Genomic DNA, 24,633 nt, shown 5'->3' on the forward strand with positions numbered 1-24,633 from the left:
ACAATTTTCTCCATATTAGCAAGAAGGTTATTTTATTTTTTAACATTTATGTGTCCTCTGGGGTAGCACTTTTAATTTCCTTCAAGAACTTTTTCTTTGCATTCAAAACCTTGGCTAACTGCTTGGCACAAGAGGCCTAGCTTTAAGCCTACCTTGGATTTCAACATGCCTTCCTCGCTAAGCTTAATCATTTCTAGCTTTTGATTTAAAGTGAGGCTCTGCCTTTCACTTGAACACTTAGAGGCCCTTGTAGGGTTATTAAATGGTCTAATTTCAATCTGGGCTGTGTCTCAAGGAAATAGGGAGGCCTGAGGAGAGGGATAAGGACAGGGGAATGGCTTGTTTGTAGAGAAGTCAGAACAAACACAACATTTACTAATTAAGTTCCACATTTTATGTGAGTGCACTTTGTGGTGCTCCAAAACAATTATAACAGTAACATCAAAAGTCACTGATCACAAATTGACAGTTGCCAGAGGGGAGGGTGATAGTGGGACAAGCAAAATGGGTGAAGGGGAGTGAGAGATACAGGCTTCCAGTTATGGAATGAAGAAGTCACGGGAATAAAAGGCACAGCATAGAGAATAGAGTCCATGTTACTGGAATAGTGCTGTCTGGGGACAGACGGGAGCTACTCTTGCGGTGAGCACAGCATAACGTACAGACTTGTCACATCACTATGTTGGACACCTGAAATGAACAACATTGTGTGTCAACTATACTCAAATAAAAACATTTTATAAAAAGTAAAAAAAAGAACCACTGATTACATATCACCAAAACAAATATAATAATGATGAAAAGGTTTGAAATATTGCAAGACTTACCAAAATATGACACGGAGACAAGATGGGAGTAAATGCTGTTGGCACGGACAGACTTATTCAATGCAGGGTTGCCACAAAACTGTACTTTCTACAAAATGCAATACCTGCGAAGCATAATAAAGCAAAGTACAGCCAAAGAAGGTATGCCCGTAGACTGGTGAGCAGCCTCCCATCCCCAACCCCCTGGGGCCAAAGACTATGGGACGAAGAGGAGCCTTGGTTCTAGGTGGACACTGCAAAGTGTATAGTAGTGGAATTTGTCTTCACCAGCCATCCTCATCGGGCTTGTTCCTGAAAGAATTGTCTGTGTGTACAAACTGAAAGAACGCTTGAACTCGGGGAGCTTGCTTTGAGAGGCCCTCAGTTGAGGCTTATCATGCCCCTAGAGCTCTGATTTCCATCTCTGTCTGAGGGAGCAGTGAACCTGGCACGGGGGACTGTAGATAGCATTGAAGAAGGGGGTGGATTAGGGGTTAATGAGAAGCACAAGTGTTCCTGTCACCATGTGTTGCCGAGGTAGCGGGCCCCCATGAGTTGTAGAGGTGAGGGAAAAAGCTCTATCATGTAACAGCTAAGACTTTGCGTCATGAACAACTTTATTGCCTCCAATTAAATTAAATTAATTAAAACAGCATTCCCTACTCAGTTCTGTAGAATGTTACATCAGAGGCCAATGGTGACCTTCCAGTTTCACCAATTTATGGCCTGCTAGACCCCTGCAACACTGGCTGTGGCCACAGAGTTTTTGAGGCTGGAATAGGGGTGTGAGGTGGGTGGAGGGCCAAAGCTGTCCTGGAATGAGGCAGGAGGGAGGTCCCTGAATCCCTTCTGCCCCAGCACGTAGAAAGAACATTGATCTGTGGATATTCAGTGTCCCTAGAGATGGCTAGAACTAGGTAGGGATGGGGAATCCTTGACAAGGGAAGGCTCAGAGTCATTATATTTCAGGGTGTTAAATGAATCATTTTGTGCTCATTTATACTCCCAGGTTGATGAAAACTGTAATATAGCAGTCATGTTACATTTAATTCCTGAATCAGGGCTTTGGTGCTTGATGTTGTCTTTGGTGCCACGTCTTTGAGTGGCTTTCTGAGCACTAGTATATTTCTATCAGTGAATGGTCGATTTGAAGTTTTATCATGTTTCCTTTTTTTCTTTGGCTGCTAAAATCTGAGTCAGATTTGCCACTCAGGAATAGCTATTGAGCATAATCTATCACACACTTTTTTTTACTATTTAATCATTTTTCCTTCTTTTTTTTAATTTAAGGATTTATTTTATTTATTCTAGAGAGAGAGAAAAAGAGAAAGCATGAGTGGTGGGGGGAGGGGCAGAGGGAGAGAGAGCGAAATCTCAAGCAGACTCCATGCTGAGCAGGAGCCAGTCGCAGGGTTTGATCCCAGGACCCTGAGATCATGACCTGAGCTGAAATGAAGAGTCAGATGCTTGACCGACTGACTGAGCCACCCAGGCGCCCCTACTTAATCATTTTTCTTTTGTATGTTACTTTTCCCTATTATGTGGTATACATTCTCCTAGCCATCTAATCTTTCTGAAAGAAGGAAGAAGGAGCATGCACAGAAATAGAAAGAAAGGTAGGATGAAAAAGAGGTAGAGGAGAAGAGACAGGAAGGAAAGTTAACCCATTTTACAGAGAACATTTACGTGGAGAAGTTAATGACATCAATAGCCCAATCTTGACTTGAGATGACTAATCCTAAATTTAACTTCAAGTATAGATCTAACCAGCAAAAAAAAAGCCATTCTCTAACAAATTATGGTTTTGTAAAATACAAATTAGTGATGAGCATTGTTTAAAATGAACTAGAGGGGCACCTGGGTGGCTCAATCGGTTAAGTGCCTGCCTTCAGCTCAGGTCATGATCCCAGGATCCTGGGCTGGAGCCCCTCATCGGGCTCCCTGCTCAGCAGAGAGTCTGCTTCTCCCTCTTCCTCTGCCTTTCCCCGCTGCTTGTGCTCTCTCCCTCTCTCAAATAAATAAAAATAAAATAATAAAATAAAATAAAAATGAACTAGAGTCAACTGGAAATAATAATAATGATCGATTCTGGAATTTATTCTCAAAGAAAAGTAGACATGCATTTTCTAGGATATTGATGTGCAAAAGGAGCAATGCTTCTTAGGGCAAACACACATATAATAGCACTAAGTCTGAATCATTAGTACATCTTTTGTAGAAATTAGAATACTGGAAGCAGCTATAGGGATTGCTGAAACTCAGCTTCAGGTGTCTAGGAGTTAGGGGACACAGAATCCCTGTCCTTGAGCTCAGCTAGGTTAGCAAGTAATTGCAATTCAAAGCAATAAATGCCATAGTTGAGTTACACACACACACACACACACACACACACACACATATATATATATATATATATATATGGATAATTAATTCTGCCTGAGGGAGTCCAGAATATCTTTGTAGAGGAGGGAGCTTTTGAGCTTGCTCTTAACAAATGAGGGTCTTCAGGCAGGCTGAACAGAGGAAACCACACAGAAGGCAAGCAGCCATCGGAGTACGTGGTTGCCAGGGACTACCTACTGCTGCTCGAGTTTCAAACAATGTTACTAGAACATGGGACTAGGCAGAAACATCTGCACTGAACCCTGGTGCGTCAGGCTTCCAAAAAGTTGCTTACAATAATAGCCCATTTTCTTTGGCCTCATAATTATTTAATATCTGCTTTGTTCTCATAAACCTGAAGCCTCCTCTATAGGCTTCCTTCTTTACATCCCTCTTCAGTTCTCTTACTCCTCACTTTTTATTGGTTGAGTAGCTCCCAGTTATAATCAACAAACCAGAGGCTAATTTAAACTTCCTGGGGTTCATCCAAATGTGACGAGTTGGTTTCTGGGGCTTTGTCTGCTATGATTACTGTAGCTGTTAACCCTGAGACATCTATCTTTTGGAAATACTGCTGAGCAACTTTTATTTTTATTTTTTAAAGATTTTATTTATTTATTTGACAGAGAGAGAGAGACAGCGAGAGAGGGAACACAAGCAGGGGGAGTGGGAGAGGGAGAAGCAGGCTTCCCGCCGAGCAGGGAACCCGATGTGGGACTTGATCCCAGGACCCTGAGATCATGACCTGAGCCAAAGGCAGACGCTTCACGACTGAGCCACCCAGGCGCCCCACTGCTAAGCAACTTTTAGAGTTCAGATACACGTCTAAATAAATCTCTTTCATTAGAGATCAATTCTGATCTCCAGTTCTGGAGATGCTATTGGGATTTTGCTAATTGCCATTACCTTTACTGAGCTGAGCCTTCTGTGCCAGCTTCTCGCAGCCAAGTGTGGGCTAGTTTCAATTAGAAGGGGAGGTTTGGCATGGTTGGCATGTCCAGCTCAGTATTTTAGAATAATATGATTACCACTTTGATACATGGCCATAAAAGCACAGTAGTTGAAATCTATTATACACCTTGTCTGGGAGTCTTACCTTGTTAGATACTTGAATACCTGAGTGTGTGGAAAAATCAGGCAGCTTTTTAAAGAACCAGATTTTGTAGGTATAACAGGCTATACCAGGCAATATCCATTTATTTTTTTTATTTTTTACTTTTTTAAAAGATTTTATTTATTTGACAGAGAGAGACACAGCGAGAGAGGGAACACAAGCAGGGGGAGTGGGAGAGGGAGAAGAAGGCTTCCCGCCGAGCAGGGAGCCCGATGTGGGGCTCGATACCAGGACCCGGGGATCATGACCTGCGCAGAAGGCAGATAAGCTTAACAACTGAGCCACCCAGGCGCCCCAGGCAATATCCATTTATTATGACAGCTTCCAGGAAGATTTGGCAATGGCAGTGATATTTACTCCATAGAGGCTGATAACAGCAACTGCTCTAACACACTCAGCCAGAAATCCTAATAAATTATCTACTAGGTGCCAGCCACTTTGTCCATAACATGGTAATCCTTTCAATCCTACAAGGGAGGTTTGTATTATTCTCATTCTAGAGTTGAGCAAACAGGCTCAAAGAGGTTGACCGACAAAACCAGGAAACCAAGTGGGAGAGCCATGTTCTGCTTACCTTCCAAAGTTTCTATTTCCCCTCTGATGGCTATGCTCTCTAAAACCAAGAAGAAGTCTGCATCAGACTTACCACAAGATTCCAGTCTACTTAAGATTGTTCTCCTACCGTTCCAGCAAAAGTCAGAAATGTGATTGTGCTTCTGGGAGACTGAATTAAAGCAAGGAGCAAGCTAGTACTACAAACATTCCCAAAGGATAACAAAACACCTAAGAGAAGGTAAAACAGTAAATGTCATGTTGGAATAACTTAAGACTGATCTTGTTTTAATTTTGTAAGGTCTTTTTATCTTCCTCTTGCACTTTATTTTTAAACTGAAGGCCCTAAGAATGTATAGTTGGAAGTCCTTCAAAAGAAACATTTTTTTTTTTTTTAAATATACTACTGATAAAAGTGTAAATTGGTAAGTTTTCTAGGGGGCAAAGGGGCAGTAACAAAAGCTTTTAAAAACTGGCATATCCTCTCCACTAGCAATTCCATTTCCAAGTATTCATCTTAAGGAAGTATTAAGAACACACAAAAGATTTAGCAACATGATGTTCTTTAAAGCAGTTTATTAGTGAAAAATTGGAAACCTAAAAATCAACAATAGTTTAATAAAATGTGGCACATATGATGGAATACCATGCAGCCATTAAAAAGATGTAGAAATATATTTGACACGGCAGGATAGTTATGGTACTGTCAAGTGAAAAAAAGTTACAAAACAGTATGTACAGCTTGATTCCATTTAAAAAAATGTATAAATGCACAGAAGAGTTTGGAAGGCTATACACCTAAATAACAGTTCTCCCAGATGGTGGGATTATAGGTGATTTTTCTTTTAAACTAAATTTTCATTTTTTTCCTTTTTACCAACACATCAATGATTTGTATTATTAAAAAAGCATTAACAATTCTTAAAAAGTCCCCTGTGAAGTAGGAATGGAAGAGCTTAGCAACCTGAGGCACAGGGATGTAAACGTTAGTCTGAAACCTCTTTCATGGTTTGTCAGGGTGCTTTGATGTCAAATTGTCACTGTGTTAAGTGGAAATGTGCATGGTTGTAGTGCTTACCCTTCTTCAGACTACGGGTCCCAAGAAACCTTCCACAGCAACCGAGTCCTGGCATTCCAAGTACTATTTCCCTTGCTTATGCTAAGCATACCCTTATTCCATCACACGCACTTGTAATACAGCCCAGCAAGGCACCTCTACACTTGAGAGAGCAGTGCTGGGTGACAGTGAGGAAGGCAGGGAGAATTTCTCAAGTGATGTCAGATAGTCCCTGAAGGTGGAAGGCAAGTTTTTGTTGTTCTACTGAAGTGTTTCTCAAACTTGTAAAAACAGATGGCTGGGCGCTCCCCTCCCCCCTGAGTTTAATTCAGTAGATCTTGGATAAGCCTTAGGAATTGCATTTTCCCCCCTTTCATTTGACAAATATTTATTGAGTACATACAATGTGCTAGGTCTTGTACTAAGAGTTGGAAATTTCATTGTGATAAAAGAATTATAGCCTCTACCTCAGCGAGCCTACATTCTAGACTGACAGATACATACTAATCAAATAAATTATAAAACTATCTAATTATGACAGTGCTAGAATACAGTGAAGATCAGAAAACAGTTTTTGTCTTACTACATGGAAGAACTAAGACTAGTTCTACAGCCTCTTCAGGACAAAAAATTCAGCACATGTAAAGGTAGAAAGTACTTGGAAATATGAATTAGCATTTGAAACAAGTCCCTGGGTGATGCTGATTAATTGCCTGTCCTGGGGTCTCACAGAGAACCACTGCCCTACTGAATAGACTTTTTTTGTTTTAAAGATTTTATTTATTCATTTGAAACAGAGAGATAGAGCGAGAGCATGAGCAGGGGAGAGGCAGAGGGCAAGGGAGAAGCAGGCTCCCCGCCGAGTCAGGAGCCAGACGTGGGGCTCGATCCCGGGACCCCGGGATCATGACCTGAGCCGAAGGCAGATCCTTAACCATCTGAGCCACCCAGGCGCCCCCTGAATAGACTTTCTAATTAGGATAATGTAGGAGAAAGGGCACAACTCTCTCCTGCCCTTTTGAGGAGCCACTGCGTCATCCGGAGGAGTTGAGGCAAAGCTAGCTAGCTATTACGTGGCTCCTTACTCAGGCTTTAAGTGCTACATACTCAGCAACAGATTTCAAAATTTCAAGCATTTGGGGGGTAGGGAAGAGATTTTTTGAGGAATCCAGTCAACGCATGGAGGTAAGCTGGGCCTCTCTGGGTAAACAAAACTGTTACTCCCTGTCCTGTGCTCTGTCATCTTTCCCAGTGTATCTCCGAAATGCCCTCCCACACCAGCCCCTCCATTCACATTCTGTCCCTTTGCTCTGGTGGAGAACGGCAGACTATGAGGATGGACTCTCACCCACTGGCGACCCTAGACTCAGGTTTCTTAGTTCTCCTGTTACTCAGAATGAGGCACATTCCCACTTCTGGAACCTAACGTCTGACAATACGCATTTTTCTGACTAGCACCATAAAAAACAATTTAACACCATGACCTCTTAGGTTAGATTATTTTGAGAACAAATGTAGAGATAATCCAATCATTTTTGTCTGTAAAAGAGCCTACAATTATTTCCAAGTTTATTATTTCATTCATATGTGCATCCTTCACATGTTACTATACTTTTAGGTATAGTAACAGGGGCACAGAGCTTATTTAAATAATTTTAAATTGCACCATGAATTATTAGCCTTCCCAAGCTTTTCTTCCATGCCTAAGAACCTTTATGGGCTTTTACCTGAGTAAAAATTAAAACCATGACTTCATAAGTCAAAACCAAAATAAAAAACCCACAAAAACCAAAACCAAATCCCCCTCCCCCACAACAAAACCCCTTTAAAATAAAAAAGCAACAAACATAAGAACAAGTCCACATATTATGGTGGATATGTGGTAGACAAAGGCACAAGAAGCATTTGAACCTTAACATTATTGAAGGCTACTGCACATTACTGGGTTATTATAATCAACATTCATTTGATGGAAAACAGGAGGTTCTGATAAAAACTCATGCTGGCTGCAGTGAGGTTAAACCTAGTGGAGGACAGGGTTGATGAGTAGAATGGAGCGTGGATATAAAAGGTATCTCTGGTACACAGTCATAAACAAGGGCTACACTCTGGATTGGTCAGGAAGTTTACAGGGGCTAACAAAGGGAAACTGGTATTTATAGAATGTTTCTACTACGTGTCAAACCTTTCCCTAAAAATGACTTACCATACAAGTTAACATTTGCTATAGAATCCTCACAGTAACCTTAAGGTGGCATAATTATTATCCCTATTTTACTAATAATGAAACAACAGTTTATACAATGGAGTCCAAGCTCAAAGAGCACAGGATGTGAGGAAGACTGGATTTGAACCCGGGGCCATTTCACTCCAGTACCTGTACTTTTTCCCCCTTTACTACTCTACTTCCCATAAACCTAATTTATAGCTGCTGTTTGAGTTGACCTGGATTTTTTGTATGATCTTTTAAAATCTAAACCTGGACTCATGTCACACAAAAGATGGTACTCCAGGCTGCCTGTAGAACTTCCTTTCTGGGGAAATAAAAAGCTCACTCACTCACTTGGTGATATAGCTAACTAACCAGCTTGAACAGCTTTTGGGGTTAAGAGTATGGTGATTCACAGTGTGAATCAAAGTATCTTTGTACAATTATAAAACTGCCGAGGAATGTGTCTCAGCACAGAAATAAGAGGGTAACAACTACTGTTAAAGTTTGACTGTGAACTGAATTATTATCAACACGTTTACAAAGCTCTTAATTAGGAGCTCTTAAACACATTTTAAAATACCTTTTGTGTTAAGTGTTCATCATTTTTTAAAGTACCAAAAAATATTTCAATACATTAACATTCTTAGAAGAAATGAACTACACTTTTGCACTTCCTGTATAAGCCAGACTGAACTACTTTTATTGTCAGAATATGCTACATTCTCTTGGCTCCAGGCCTGGCACATAATTTTTCCCTCCGCCTGGAACACTTCCTCTCCAAACCATCTCCTACTCCCCAAATCCGAATTAGGTGACTCCCAAAGTTCCCAAACACAGTACCCTGTATTTCTTCTATCATGACATGGACTCTGTTATATGGCAACTGCTTATTTTTCTGTATTCTCCACTGGTCTTTAAGGTCTGCAGGGGGAAGGACTGTGCCATCTTGGGGATACAGATAATATCCCCAGTTATCAGCATAGTGCCTGGCCCTCAACAATGAATGAATAATGAATGAATGAATGAGAATGAATGCAGCAGTCCTAATATGGAAACAATCTGACTCACAGCAATGGTCCAAATAGCAATTTTCTGACTGCAAGTGTGGCACTAATAATTTCATGAGTGTGTTTCATAACCAGGGATCCTGATCAAGATAACCTAAGTTCATTAATAAATATTCAAAATTAGTAGGCTTAGAGTAACCAAAGATGTATTCTGTTTGTATACAATATTCCTCTTTGATGGGTGTAGTTGCACTAATCCATATTTTTGATAAGGATTTGTTGTTCTGTAAGAAGAAATTTTCTCTACTGAAGTATGTTCTTAACAGATCCGATTCTGATTATGCATTAAATTGTTCCAACTGAACAATCTTAAAAAAACACTGTTTAGCAAATTGAACTTGTTCCAGATGTTTTAGAACCTTAACTGAAAATATACCAGAGTAACATGGTAATGCTTTTCAAGGACTAGTTTTTCTTAAATTTAGAAGAAATCATTCAGTAGTGTTTAATAAAAACCCCAAAAGCCCCCAAAATAAACCACTGAGATATAGTATTGAAATAATTCAATTTCTGTTGGAAAACAAGGTAAACATGGTATAACTGCATTTCTGTTTATGGAAACATTCAGAAATATTATATCTTCCACAAGAGAGGCTTATATCTTAGAGCTCTTTTTAAACCAAAAGCTTAAAACAATTTTAATTTTATTCTTTGGCTATTAATTATACCTAATAAATGAGTCACTGATATCAATTCACAATAAATTTATTTTACATAAAAGAAAAAGCTTGCCAATAATGAAAAATTCAGTAGAAAACAGTTCTTCTGCTTTAAGTTGGAGCTCAAAAGTAGAAGCTGCTTATTAGTGAAACCTCAGTAGAAAGAGAATTTTGTAAGAAAACATTCTTGGCATGAAAGCACTAACATAAATTCTGTAATGAAACATTCACCATGCAATTTTATTGGCAGAAAGGCTGGTTTCTGATGGCTGGTATTTTCTTTTCAGTCTCCTAAGAACATTAACATGGAAGATACTTAAACCTGCTTTATTTAGAGTTAATTGTATATAAATACTGGTGTCATGATGGGTAATCTTTCCATAGTCCACCTATTTAATTGAGCAGTTCTAAGTAAGTAATTGGCACCCTGCCCTTCTGATTTCCCCTTTCCCCCATTAGCCAGTCTGAATCCATTCCAACGACACTGAACACAGTGATCACCTACAAAATAAAATATTTCCAGTTATTAACTATGTTACAAAATAAGCACATAGAAGAATAATCAGATTTATAATCTGTTTATTCATTACTAAAGTTCTTTAAACATTATCATCAACTTTGCTAAAAGATAAAGGATTTTATTAGAGGCAGTTTTAGAAATCTTCTAGTTACTTAGCAGTTAAAAGCTTTAAATATTTCTGTGATATTCTATTTTGTTAAAGAATAGTAATTTTTTAAATAAAATGTTAATATAACCATATTAAATATATGAAAGTATTCGTGATAAACTATTTCCAAATAAGTAATGAGGAATTTACAATTTATTATAATACTAGAAGGTATGTCAATCTATGATACAGGTTTTCTTATACCCATATCTTACTCACCTCATCTGCTAGAAGTGATAATTCACTACTGTTTGCAGCATCATAATCATACAGAACCCTGGCCTTCCTACTGCCACTGCACTCCTTAAGGTCAATGAGGTTGGTAGGAGAGGCGATTACTAGGCCACTTGTTGAAGTCAAGGCAGAAGAACCAATCACATTTGATGAAGCAGATGGTACGGGTGCCACAGAAGTTTGATTGTTGTTACAATAATTGGATGGAAAACTGTTGAAAAGAAAATGGCCAATTATCTATTTCCAAGTGACTAGAGCTTCTGAATACCACCACTTGGTGGCAGTGTTTACTTTCTACCAACTTCCACTTTGGCTAAAGATTTACAGCCGTCAGTAATATTTTAATGACAAAGGTTGCTATCTAACTTATGCCTCTTGGGCCAGTTATACTATAGAAAATTCAGGTGTTAAAAAAAAGAAATTCAGGTGTTTTTATAAGTCCTTGAAAGTTCTTTTCAAAGTTGTCTTCACAATTATAAAGTTAAGAAAAAGTTTTCCCTGAAAAAATGAGTTTATCCTTAAAACACTTCCAAAAAACCTTTACTAGTATGTTTTATTCATCTTTTCCTGCCTTTAAGAGTTGTTAAATAAAATATCAATGAAAAACTACTTCTACATTAGATACTATCACAAGAGTGAGGTTTTCTCAAGTTAATTCTTTGAGAAATATTTGAATAGCTAGCCAAACTTTCTTTTTTATAAAACTGATCCAATCACATTTTTCTATTTATTCAAATGACAAATATTTATGGGGTATCCACATGTCCAGAATCACTACCACAAGCTAAAGATACTAAGATGAAACAGTATCATTCCTTTATGGACATACAAACAGGTGAGGACATAGGCATTCAAAAAATATGTTTTGACTAGTAATTATCATAATGAAGCCTCAATGGGAGAATAGGGCAAATTTCACAAGTTCATTCTGTCTTGTATTTTTTAGGGGTAAAAATAAAAGTTTTATTAGAAATTAGTAAAATCTCTTTGGTGTGCTTATAAATATTTTAAAGATAATTAAAAATTTCAACTTATTTTAAAGCTACTGTTTCTCCAATACTAAGTGGAAAACAGCACAAACTGGCTGGCCTATATTCATTCTCACCAACCATTTCTAAGGCTGAAAATTTCCTATGAAAATTCATATTTAAATCTTAATAAATATAAAAGGCCTCATCTGGTAAGCTGAGTGAAATTCATCCCTCCATAAAATACAATTTCCTTCTTCTCCATATGACCACTGTGCCATCTGGAAATCACAGTCAGCCAGCAGCATAAACAAGAGTAGTTAAATTCTAGCAGTTCTCCCCTAACCTTTATACTCAGCTGATGAGTTGTTTCCTTCTGAACTGAGAAGAACAAGAACAATCAGGAAACATCTATGCTTTTATGATCATCTCTCCGCTTACTACAGATGAGCTGTCCACGCTTCTATGGCTAATTTCTTCACCTCTGCACAAGAATCTCACCTTCTTTTTCCTCTCAAGGATATCACACTAGCAAATCTTCCTTTTCTTTCCCATGCTATCGTATTTCTCCATGTACTGTATCATTCTCATCAGCTTATAAATTTCTCCTATCTTAAAAAACAAAAATCTGCTAGACACACTTTCTCCTCTGGCTGCTGCTTCATTCTTCTGTTCCTCTTTACACTAGAACCTTTGAAAGACTTATCTAAACTCACCATCACAGTCCCTCTCCTTTTGTTCTTTTACATTATAAACAAGCTTTTGCCTCCACTGTTCCACTAAAACTACTCTCGTCAAGGTCAGCAATGACTTCAGTGTTCTAAATCCAATGGTCTATTAACATTCCTCATTTCACCTGACCTATCTAGTGATCAGAGTGGATCCTCTCCCTCCACTTTCCTCTATCTTCTTCACCTGACTTCCAGGCCACACTCTTGGTTTACATCTTACCTCACTGTTCATTCCGTACCACTGCTTCCTTAAGCTCTCTATGTTGGGAGTGCTTCAGGGCTCAACCCTTAGCCCTCTTCTTTTCTCTACCTATACTTACAGTCTTTCATCTGGTATCAGATTTAAGTATCCTTGATAAGCTGACCACTCTCTAATTTCTACCTCTAATTTACCCCCCAAACTCCAGACCTGCATGTCCTACAACTGGGTATTCTCCACTTAGATGTCTGATAGACATTTCAAACTTCAAATGTCTACAACTGGGCTTCTGGCATAAAACTGGGGTGATATACTATCCCAACCTGCCCCTCTTGTGGCATTCCCTATTTTAATTAACTACAGCTCCATTCTTTCAGTTGTTCAGTCCAAACACCTGCAGTAAATCTGGACTCCTCTAAGCCCCATATAAATGATGTCTGTCAGCAAATCCTGTTGGTTCTACCTTTAAAATACACCCAGGGTTTGACCGCTTCTACCACAATCACCCTGATCCAAGCCACCATCATCTCCTGACTGGATTATTGGCTAAATTATTGCAATCAGTTCTGAACAGGTCTGTTAGCCTCCACCCATGCCCCCTCACATTTACCTTTAACAGAGGAGCAAGAATGATCCTGTCAAAGGCTAATCGAATTGTATCACTCCTCAGGGCAAAACCCTCCAAAGACTCCTTATCTCTGAGTAAAGGCCAAAGCCCTCTGTGTCCCAGCTTCCTGTTTCCTCAATTCATCTCCAGCCAAGCCCTCCTTACTGCCGCCTGAACATCACAGCTATGTTCCTGCTGCAGGGCTTTTCTACTTACGGTACACTCCCCTGGAGCATTGTCTCTCAGTTGCCGGCCTACCTGCTTTGCTTCCTCTCATCTTTCAAGTCTGTCTTCCCTAACTAGTGTAAACCTCTACTCCTAACCAAGGTACTTCCCTGCTTATTTTTCTCCATAGCATTTATCACCTTCTAATATACTATGTAATTTACATATTGATTTTCTACTTCGCTCTGCCCCCAAATAAAATGTAGGTTCAGTGAAGACATGGATTTGGTCTGTTTTGTTTACACTGTATCCTTCATGCCTGGAATAGTGCATTTTTAAAAATTAAAGCAAATATTTCTCTGGTGGATAACAGGGTTCTAAGGACAAAAAACCCTAATTTCTAATTGAGGTTTTACTCTAAAGTTAGGAACACCTTTCCTAGCATCTTTTCCTCAGTGAACTCACTTTCCCCAATATATACATTTCTGAAGATTAAAAAAAAAAAAAAGCTCTTGTTCCCCACATATGTGTGGTTTTTAAAGTCTCTAATCATGGAATGTTACTTTCAAATTTACTAGTATAATTAGCCCTTGTTTACCAATGAGGTCTACCTATGTCAATTTTGGGGAATTAATGGTAAAAAGAAAAACAAACAAAAAAACCCCAACCAAACAACAACAAAACCCTGAAAGACCATTTTCACCTTCTAAGAACTTTTATTGATACATTTTAAAAACTACAGACTTCCTGCCACTGTAGCTTGATATATTAAAACCTTCTAATTATTTAAAAATGAAATACACTTACTAATCTTGTGACTAGTGCTTCTGTTTCCTCATCTGTAAAATGTGGGTCCTATTAGGACCCTCACCGGTGTGAGGGCTATCACATTATATATGAGGTGTCTAGAGGAGTGCCTGGGGACAACTGGAGCCCTTCCTAAGGGACTGCTCTTATTCAGTTACTATTACTACTACCATCACTCTATTATAACCATTAACATTACAACCTGGTTCTACTCTTCAGAAATAGCTTCTGAATTAGTCTGGAATTGGATGATTTATCCAGTTCTGCATTTGAATATTTCTATATACTCTCTTAAAAAGCATAGCTTGTAACATTAAAGACCTAAAATTCCTCCCACTCTCTATCATTGGTCCTTACCAGTAATCTAATTCTTTGAGGGCAGAGAGATAAGCTAGACTTTCTTCCCTAGAACAATAGTACCCATTTCACTCTGTAATGTTTGAGCTTATCCAAAAGTGCAATAACTAGCATTTTGTTTGAATGGCAGAGTTCCAAGCATTTGTGTGGCTTTAAGCAGAATGCAAGTATGAATGGTAACAACAGCAATCCCTTTACTGCACTCCCAGAGTATCAGGACAAAGTGAAAAGGAAGTACTAAGGCTTCCTGGGCTTAAAATAGTTGTAATGATGTGGGGATAAAGTGGCATTCTGCTTTCAGATATGAATACCATTAACAAAACTTCAAATATACAGAAGTATAAATCTTCTATAAATCTTATTGGAATAACCAGTGGTATCAGGCTACAATTCATCTTTAAGATCTAAAATTCGTTTTGTGGATGTGCCTAATTTTGTTCTAGGTCTAGTTTTAAAGGATTAAATGCAGAAAAGAACACCAAAGTGATTTTTAAGAAAACTTATTCCTTGAAAATAACTTCTCTTAATATTTCTCCTTCAACTCTTACATATCACTCCCTTGGCTTTAATGGCTCTTCGCTATATAAATCTCCAACTCCTTATCACTACTTACTTTACAAGGCATTGGTGACATGACCCTGTTTACTCTTGTAGCCGTATCTACAATTCCATTCTTAAACACTATGTATGCTCCAACCAGAACAAACTACTGTCAGTTCCCTGAATTGCCACTCTCTCTTTTCTCTGGCCTTTTCATATACATGTTCTTCCTTTGTCTGGAATATTCATCCCTGCTCCTTTCTTCATCTAGATTATTCCCCCTAAAATAATTTCATCTGTGAAACTTTGCCAGACCCACCTGAGTCACAGTTAGAGGTCCTTCACAGAAATCTGCACTTCTACCTTTCCACTTACCACCTGGCCTATCTGCCAATGGCCTTTAATTCTACCTAGACTTTAAATATCTAGGTATTTCTACCTAGACCTAGCAGAGACCATGTTTGTCCTATACATCATTTTATTTCTAGTGTCACCTTAGAATGTGAGCTCTGTAAGGGTAAGCAATTTGCCTTTCTGTTTGCTGATATAATTCCAGAGTACGGAACAGTGCCTGGTATATGACAGGTATTCAATAAACATTTGATGAATGAATGACAGCTATGCACATTTTGTGCTACCAATATTTTAACGTATATTAAAATATGATTTTTAATAATTACATTATGGGCCTGAGGTCTTATAGAATATTCTAAAACTTTTTTTTTTTTAAAACAGTGAACAAGTAATGAGTAAGTATAAATGAGCTTATCTCTAAGGGCAAATAAGTGTCAATGTAATCCTTCTCAACTAACTGGAAGGTATTTTAAGAGAGAAGCGAACTTCAAACACTTTTAAGTTTTCTTTATATAGCACTAAAAAAGTATTCACTTAAATTATGTTCTCATCCCTGTTAAGTTCTTGGGTGCTAGGAGAGCTCACAATGTTTTTGCTACCTCACGAGTCTGACACTTTCCTAAAAAAAAAAAAAAAAAAAAAAAAAATCTGATTTTAAGCAAGCTAATAAAAGTCTTTAATCCTTCTAATCTTCATCTCTATTATTAGTTCATATGCAAAAATGTGAATTTCCTCTCTTATCAAGAGTTTCAGGTGTGAAAAGGAAATTACAACCTTCCCAGTTGTTTCTGGAGGTCTAACATGTACTGGTAACATTGTGCATAGTAAGTCATCTGGGCTTCCACAAAGTCATTCAGGCAACGGAGATGATGGGCCTGTAAAGGAAAGTTACAGTTACTTCTTAGCTCTATAATCTACTTAAAAGTGCTAAATTCCAAGGGGCAACAGACCACAACATGTACTCAGGGAGAATCACCAGTATCTAGCATTCTACTACAAGGCTTACCAAGGCTGACCTCGGTTAATAGTGTAAGAACAAACTATGTAGCCAACAAAAACCAACAGATGGCTTTGATGATGGTGGGAGATCTAGGTGATGAGGTGTAAACAAAAATTTAAAATATTTCTTCATATATCTTGGCAAGGGCCATAATTTAAATTTCCTTGATAAATGACTGAAAAAGTTTTGAAGTTCAGTTTTCCCCCTCAAAGTCCCTTAGGACCATCAAAGTCTTCTGTTTCAAATGAATTTCCAGTGAATGAACACTCACATGTGTACTGCTGATTCCCTCTAGCAGAAGTCTTGTAATCTCTGCTTGACGATCAAATTCACTTTGAGTTATTCTCAATTCCTGTTCAGACTTAAATTGGAACATAGTTTTAGAATTTTATTAGAGGACTTAGCCCATTTTATGTACATTTGTTAAGATAGTTTAAAAATCCCCCAAGTAAACCCCAAATGAGAAGCTGCCAAGTCCCTGATTCTGCTTTGTGTTTAAACTGTTCCCTGTTTTCTACACCTTAGCTTTTCTACATTACCCAATTCCTTACCAGTACTTCACTCAGAAGAATCTATTAATGTCAAAGCTTAATGGCATACACATAAAAGCCTACAAACAGTACTATGGGACAATCAATATACTGTCATAACATTTTAAGAATATTGGTTTATATGTATAAAATAATATTTCAAAAAATTCTCCCGCGTGGCTCAGATGGTAAGCGTCTGCCTTCAGCTCAGGTCACGATCCCAGCATAACCCCACATTGGGCTCCTGGCACAGCAGGGCGCCTGCTTCTCCCCGTGCTCATGCTCTCTCTCTCTCTGTATCTCTCTGTCTCAAATAAATAAAATCCTTAAAAAAAATTGTTAAAAAAATTCTCAATTATTACTATAGCTACTTTACTTTGAAGTTAAAGACAGTCTTTAATCTCAAATGAACAAACTTCAGAGTGAAGCCATAGGATTTTAACCTCTTCTGTTTAGTTACCAAACATATTATTTGTTTCTAGGTACATAGTTCTTAGCTTCTTTCAAAGAACTTTATTGCATAAATGACTTTTTTTTTTTTCAGTTTTCTTTCCAAACTTTGCATTTCCAAACTTAAGCATCACTACTATATACAAGATATGCTAGGGTTTTTCTGCAAGTTATGGGGGACCTTTAATCAGTAGTGTGCTGGTAAACTGGCTGGGAGTGGGGTGAATGAGTTTTAATGTGCTGATTTTCATGGTACAAATACTCCAACCACAGCTCATTTCAAGCTACCAAGGTGAAGTCATTGACCTCAGAGCCGGAAAAAGGTGTATATAATAGCACACCACTACTACTAGCTTCAGCCCTCTGATATAGGTTCAGTGCTGGGACAAAATAGTTCACTAAAAAATTAACAGGACCTAAAAATAGTAAATACTGGCAAAAAACATCTTAAACCTTTAGCCAGAGTTGGTTGGTAGTAAGTGAGGAAGAGAAAAATAAAATCTCACAGCTCATGCAAAACAGTTAGCTTATCCCACACTAGGAATCATCATTGGTGATAATACCATTAATAATGCTATCTTCTACTACCTCTCCAGAATAAATAGCCCCCCCATCCAAGTAATTCGAATATTTCCAAGACTGTAGTAAGTATAAAAATTAGGTCTAAACTTTTTCCTTGCACACCCCATCTCCCTCTCCTTCACTTTTTGGTGGCAACAGTTAACCTAGTGAACCAGTCAAAAAGGAAGTAGCAGCAAAATACATCATCAGTTGCTTTAGTCATTCTCATCCCACTGGCAATAGAGGTGATTAGAAGTGACCACTAGATTGGATTTATGGAAATAAGTTTGAATTACTCAATAATTCAAGAGTTAAAATTAAATTTTACTTGACTGAAATCAGAATGCATGGTGCTTTGATAATAGGGCTGAAGTAAGCTTCATCCAGAAGCTAGTATTAAGTAGGAAATCAAGTCCCAGGAGAAGAAAAGAATCAATGATCCTAAGTGTTAAGGAAAACCAATTACTTCAGTGTTATATTTGCATTATTTACTCTTCTGCTTGGTTGACTACAGAAAAGTTTTGATTAGAAGTATCCATAGTAAATCAAAAATAAATAAACTTTAAAAGTAAACAAGACTAGTTCCACGTGGGTCTCTATGAAAGTACAATTTGATTTAATGGCCTGTAGGAGAAATGGCAGAAAAGCCTTCTATTTGGCAATATTTCTGTATAAGGTATAAGCAAGTGAACTAGGTAACATATTAAGTAACTGGGAAGTTTGAGCATGAAGTGGAAAAAGTTATAAAATGATCTCAGAAAGTATAAGGGGTCAGTCTTCCATGTTTGGGCAAAATATAAATTATGAAGAAAGGCACCATATTACAAAGCCTAGGAAGTCATTCTTTGCACAATTAGGCTTTGTGTTTAGAAAAGGTAAATGACAGAAGTAAATGAATCTCACTTCCTGAACAAGTTTCAGTGTATGCCTGGGGTGGCTGTAGTCAAATCTCCCAAACCATCTCTACTTCTGACACACGTAACGATCATAATTAATCTGAGAGGCAGAGGTAACTGAAATAGGTTTGGCATAGTCAATTTACTAGGAAGAGAATGATCCATATTAGAAAGATAGATAAAAAGGGTGAATTTAAAGGGTTTTTATTCTGTCCTCCAGAAGACCTCATTCCCTGACTTAATTTTACAGTTAAGACATAAAGTTCTAGGGAAGAGACTTTCTCCTGCCAGAGTATATGACAGCATAACTTGGGTTAGGGAAGCAAGAATTGTTTTAAGATGTAACTTGGAAAAAGGGCAAGAATTTGTTGATCTGTGATATCAGGTCTGGGTACCTGTAAGCTAGAAATTTTGGTCAGGCTTTTGAGGCATTTGCTGTGACAATCTTGTTCTGTCACTTATTTTTTCTATAGGCTTAAATCTTAAAATATTTGAGGAATATGAAGTTTTAAAATTATACATATTTTAAATTATAAAAATGGCAGAAGTGAGAAGTACAGAAGAAAAAAAATCTTCCCAAATCCATTTTGATATATTAAGTTTTACTTACACACCCCGCCCCACACACACAATGTAAATATTTGTTTTATGAGTTTCTTTCCATCATATCACATATTTCCCTAACTTACAGAGACTGCAGAATCAGAAATTTTTTGGTGTATCTGTATGCTAACCAGAGTGGAAGAGACCCTGGTTTTATTGTTCAACCTATATTCTCTTCCACGTTACTCTATCCTCTTCAAGCTAGAGGTTCAGGAAAAAAATCAGAGGCGAAGGGAGACCTGTAACTAAGTTGATAAATGGATTCCACAAAGGGGGATGAAGAGTGGGTGTCAACAATTTCACACTGGATTTCCAATTCAAAGAATCAAAACCCTCATAACCTATACATGGAACAGACCTTATAGGCAACAATCCCACAAAGTCAGAAAATAAAAAGTTAACGTTTGAAAAAAAAAAAAAAAGAAGAAAAAGTCAGGGGCCACAATTACCACCTGCCCTCAATCTTCAGCCTGTCCTCATCTGCAGGTCAAATTTTGGTAGGCCTGAACATGAGGAGTAAATAAAAAATGCTTCTGAAGACCTCAAATACTGAAACAAATCTAAAGTCATAATTTATTCCTTAAATTCTTGCTTGACTATTTTATTTCCCATCCTAGAAAAGATTAGGAATGGTAACATGGAAAGAGGGACTACTAGTAGCAGTCATATGGACAGCTTTTAAAAGTGACAGTCTGACACTGAGGGAGGAGACAACATACTTCAAAAACAAACAACGGATCTAATTGTTACACGGTACAATAATGTACATTCATACCCTAACTGTAAGTAAAATTAAACATATGTTATCCTGTATTTAATGGAGCAGTAAAATACTATTTTACAAATATTTTCAACTAAAGTGACAGAAGACTTAGCTCTGGTTACTGGAGAGAACAAGCTTCAGCTATCTACAAAATTCATTTGTGTGACATATGATATATTCAGTTACTGAATATACAAGACATGGTGTAAACGGTAGTTTATATAACTGTCATGTAAGTAAACCAAGTATTTAAACTGTCTTCTGGCAAGATTACTACTTAACATAACATTGTATCAGAATGTGTGCAAAGCACATCTCTGTAACATTGTTGCACTGCCTTATGGAGCTACTTCTAGCCAAACAGATCTGAGCTTTCTATAATAATTTTCAGATTTTGTAAGATATAGTAACAAAGACTATGACTGGCCCCATGGCTGCTGTCCAATAAATATTTACTGAATGAATAACAATTAAATTGTTTCATAATTCTATAGTTTAATAATTTACTTACTTTTGTCACTTCCTCTGCCCAAATCTAGCCAGCATTAAAAATTAGAGAAAAATATAGAGCATGAAAGAAAGTTGGAATTTAACATTTTCTACAACTTAGTATAGAAAAATGTAATTATAGTAACTAAATCAGTACAGCTTAATATACTGTGAAAGTATGCCTTCATATGGATCAATAGTATTAATTTTTGAATCTTATACTAATTTTATAAGTTACTAAGTAATAGTTTTCTAAAACTGGGAGTAAGTTGTAGTTCTCTCATCTGTAAAATGAAAGGTTTGGACTAAACATTTCCTAATTTCTCATTTAGGTCTAAAATTCTAGAATTTTAGGAAACTAAAATAAAGCAAGGATAAATAGACATTGATATAGCCACTGGTGGGGCACAATAAACTTGAGATGTAATGAATTTAAAATGACCAGAGTTAAACACATCTTATTTTAAGTAGATGACATCAGTAGCAAAACAGATGCCTAATAAGTGAAATAAAGTCTTGCTAATTGTTTAGGATATCCTTACCTAAAATAAAACCTATGATTTATATGCGAAGTTACCAATGACTGAAATAGTCTCACACATTTTCATTCACCTACAGATAGGACAATGGAAATAAATGAATGCATTCTCTTGCTATCTAAGGAAAGCCCTAATTTAGCCAGGGCTTCAAAAATTACAGTAGTTTAGAACAACAAAAATGCATTTTAAATACTCCGTACATAAACTTTCCCATTACATGAATTTTTTTGCCCCTTTTAGCTCAATGCTAATGGAATAAAGGCAGTCAGTTACCTGTGAATTTATTATTAACTGTACTGCAGATTCCATACTACTTCTATGGAAATAATGTATCTAGGAATATGATGCCAAACACCACATCTATAAATTTTTATTGGCTAATGTTTATGAGTTTTTGGGCTATATTCAGATTTTACAAATTTCTATTTTGTTAAAAATTAAAAATTGCTAACATCTCAAAACTCAAATCCTCAAATCAAGCTCAACATATATATTGGGTACTACAGAACAATTTTCACTCCTGATTCTTGCCCAAAGCTATCACTATTCTGTAACTTTCTTAAGTAAATTAGTACTGGATAGGGAATGGGCCTGGCTACTACAGAAATATGGGGGGGTGAGTGTGTCTTGGCATGAAACTGCGTAAGAAATTAATTCTATGTTGAGTTTGGGTGAAAATTAAGGTAAATATCAAAAATACTGAAAAACAAAGTAAGTTTGTAAACTACACTTTTCTCTAAGTTAAGTAAATTTTGTTAATTTTCTTTGCCAAAAGTGAAAATACAAAGTGCCAGTTAAATTAATGTCTTTTACTAGGTATAAAAGGCACTATATATTTATATATAAATTCATATTCTAAAATATGAATTTGGCATAGCTAATATATTTGGCAATTAGAACACAAAATTTCTATTCTTCAAGTTCCAGTATTACTTCAGCTAGTATTCCCTGTATTTTTTGTTGGACTAATGAATTCATGGCTTTGACTACTTTAGACTTTTACAGCAGATAATAGCAAGAGAAGGCACTTTACTCAAGATGTAGAAAACACAGTAGGCCAACAAACCTTCAGCCATTTTACATGCAGGAAGTTGAGCATGTAAGAGAAATTTACCATATTGTTATCTCCTTCAAGGCGAGCTGAGTTTAGTTGCTTAAGTGCATAGGTAAGAGACAAAGAACACATTATACCAATGAACACAGTGAAACAATTACTTCTTCACAATAAAGGACACACAAACAAGTATTAAGAGAGCTGATAAAATGGTTTTCTACTTGAAAAGACATCTATGTTGTTCTACAGAATTTCACATAGTGGTGCCTATTCAACTTTTCCAAAAGATTCAGATTTTTAAAGACAAAAAACATGGTTGATGCTTGATTTTAAATTAGAATCATTTAGGAAAAACACATCACTTTAAAAACTGCCAGTTACCTACAATTTTTATTAAATTTTCACCTATGAAAGCCCTTCTGCCTACCCACAAGTTTCCTATTCAAAGATCATTTCTAATTTATGAATGTATGATGCCTTCAACCATGTTCTCTTTCAGTCATCCTCAGCCAGGTCTTGGCATACCCTGAAGAAATATGAAAGGTATGTCAATCCTTATATTTTTAATAAGCTTTAAATTCTCATATGTGTACATTAAGGTTAAGTTACATGATGGTGCTCAGTTTACAGATTAAAGATTTAGACATATGTGGAAATGCTTAAGTGGGCAGAGGGACATTCACAATACTGTGTTATTGAAGTTGTATTTTCCACATTTGTTATACCCAAAACTGAGGTTTAAACCTCTAAATATTAGAGAGCTTTGAAACTAGATGATTTTTTTCTTCCCATTAACAGAAGTCCGGAATAATTTAAAAAAAATTATGTAAGACCAAAGCTGGGTTAATTTAAATGCAGAAATTTTACTTGTCTTTGCTTCTTTGACAAGTTTTATACTATTTTCAAAATTGTGTTTTTGTTCATTGTGAAACATTCAAGTAGGTTTTCTTTCTGTTCAATTGGTGTATTTTTGAGAAATGCCTTTGATGTTGCTTTACCATTTTTCAACATGCTAACTAATAAAATACAAGTTAATAAAGTAGCAATATTGGATACAGGCATAAATATTTTACTGACTTGGCTAAGTCATCAAAAAGTTCAATCTAGTATACTAGATTGTGAACTGAGGGCAGTAGAGATTTTGCATTATTTATCTCTGAATTCCTCAGCAAAGCGCCTTGTACAAAATAAGCATTCAATAAATATAGACTTTAAAAAGAGGTAACAAGAAACGAGTAAATGAATTATTAAAAAAAAAAAAAAAAGTGCTGATATGCACAGGTCCCAAACCTTACTTGCAGAGAAATAACTACTCACAAAACAATCCATGGAAATTTATAAAGTGAATTCAAAGAAATTCTGGGATTAGAGTCAACTAGGAACGAGGAAATGTGTCAAAGAAAAAAAAAGCAAACACAAACTCCTAGTGGTTTCTATTTTTCTGTATTCTTCAAGTAAACAGAAAAGAAATACAGAAAAAAAAAAAACCCCACCAAAGATCACAGAATAATAGGCATGCCTTAAGGCTTTATGTAATAATAAACTAAGAGGACTTCTCCCTTCTAAAGTATTTCAGACTTACTACTATAAAGTTTGAAGAAAAACGAGTTGGTTATCTAGGGGAAAAGAACACAACTATAATCAGGAAATGTGAATTTCTACCTAAACTAATATTTTAAATATTTGGCTATAGTTAACTTCGTTTTATGCAATATATAAATTCTAGAAAAGCTGTGTATAAATGAAATTGTTCAATCAAGTCATTTGTGTAATTTTTCATTTTTATTTTAAATGTAAATTCTCATGGAAAAAATCTGTCCTCAACAATACTCAGCACAGAAAAACTGTCAAGATCTTTTCCGGATATATCAAAAGGAAACATCTTTCAAAATTTGTCTACTATTATATTTAGTTCTTACACATTTTAATAGCAATGGTAAAATAATTTAGAATAACCAAAGGACCTTATACAGTGTTAAATCTCTAAGTTTTCTGGAACTTTTCCAGATAAAAAAGATTATCATTATTCTGTAATAATGCTTATGAAAGAAAGTTTTGTACTGACATTTGATGACAGTATTCTCATTCCACAATCATTATTGGGCACATACAGGCATTTTGAATGAAGAGATTTTGACTCATTTCCAAATGATCCTTATTTATCTTAACATTTTTTTCCTGATTATGAAATTAGTATCTTAAAAATCAATTCAGGGGCGCCTGGGCGGCTCAGTTAAGCGTCTGCCTTCGGCTCAGGTCATGATCCCGG

General features: G+C 36.7%; 1 protein-coding gene and 1 long non-coding RNA gene across 7 annotated transcripts in view; both read right to left on the reverse strand.

Moving 5' to 3' along the window:
• Positions 1-379: 379 nt before the first annotated feature.
• On the reverse strand, positions 380-1,275 carry LOC118523613 (uncharacterized). Its single transcript, XR_004911203.2, has 2 exons — positions 828-1,275; positions 380-690 (listed from the first exon to the last, which is right to left on the reverse strand). It is a non-coding gene; the product is annotated as an uncharacterized LOC118523613 (long non-coding RNA).
• An 8,604-nt stretch (positions 1,276-9,879) lies between these two features.
• The window catches only part of SH3GLB1 (SH3 domain containing GRB2 like, endophilin B1), a 34,414-nt gene continuing 19,660 nt past the window's right edge, over positions 9,880-24,633 (reverse strand). The window contains exons 6-11 of one of the 6 annotated variants that reach the window (XM_036073287.2): positions 22,425-22,463; positions 20,794-20,817; positions 16,751-16,840; positions 16,254-16,354; positions 10,737-10,962; positions 9,880-10,350 (exon numbers count right to left, since the gene is read on the reverse strand). In XM_036073287.2, coding sequence (XP_035929180.2) covers positions 10,243-10,350; positions 10,737-10,962; positions 16,254-16,354; positions 16,751-16,840; positions 20,794-20,817; positions 22,425-22,463 — 588 coding nt within the window. In that variant the 3' untranslated portion in view covers positions 9,880-10,242. Of the gene's footprint in view, positions 10,351-10,736; positions 10,963-16,253; positions 16,355-16,750; positions 16,841-20,793; positions 20,818-22,376; positions 22,464-24,633 lie in introns of all 6 variants that reach the window. The other 5 variants (XM_036073285.2, XM_036073286.2, XM_078072796.1 and 2 more) reach the window with 5 other exon arrangements.

The sequence above is a fragment of the Halichoerus grypus genome, chromosome 5 (genome assembly GCF_964656455.1).
Source record: "Halichoerus grypus chromosome 5, mHalGry1.hap1.1, whole genome shotgun sequence".
Lineage (NCBI taxonomy): Eukaryota > Metazoa > Chordata > Mammalia > Carnivora > Phocidae > Halichoerus > Halichoerus grypus.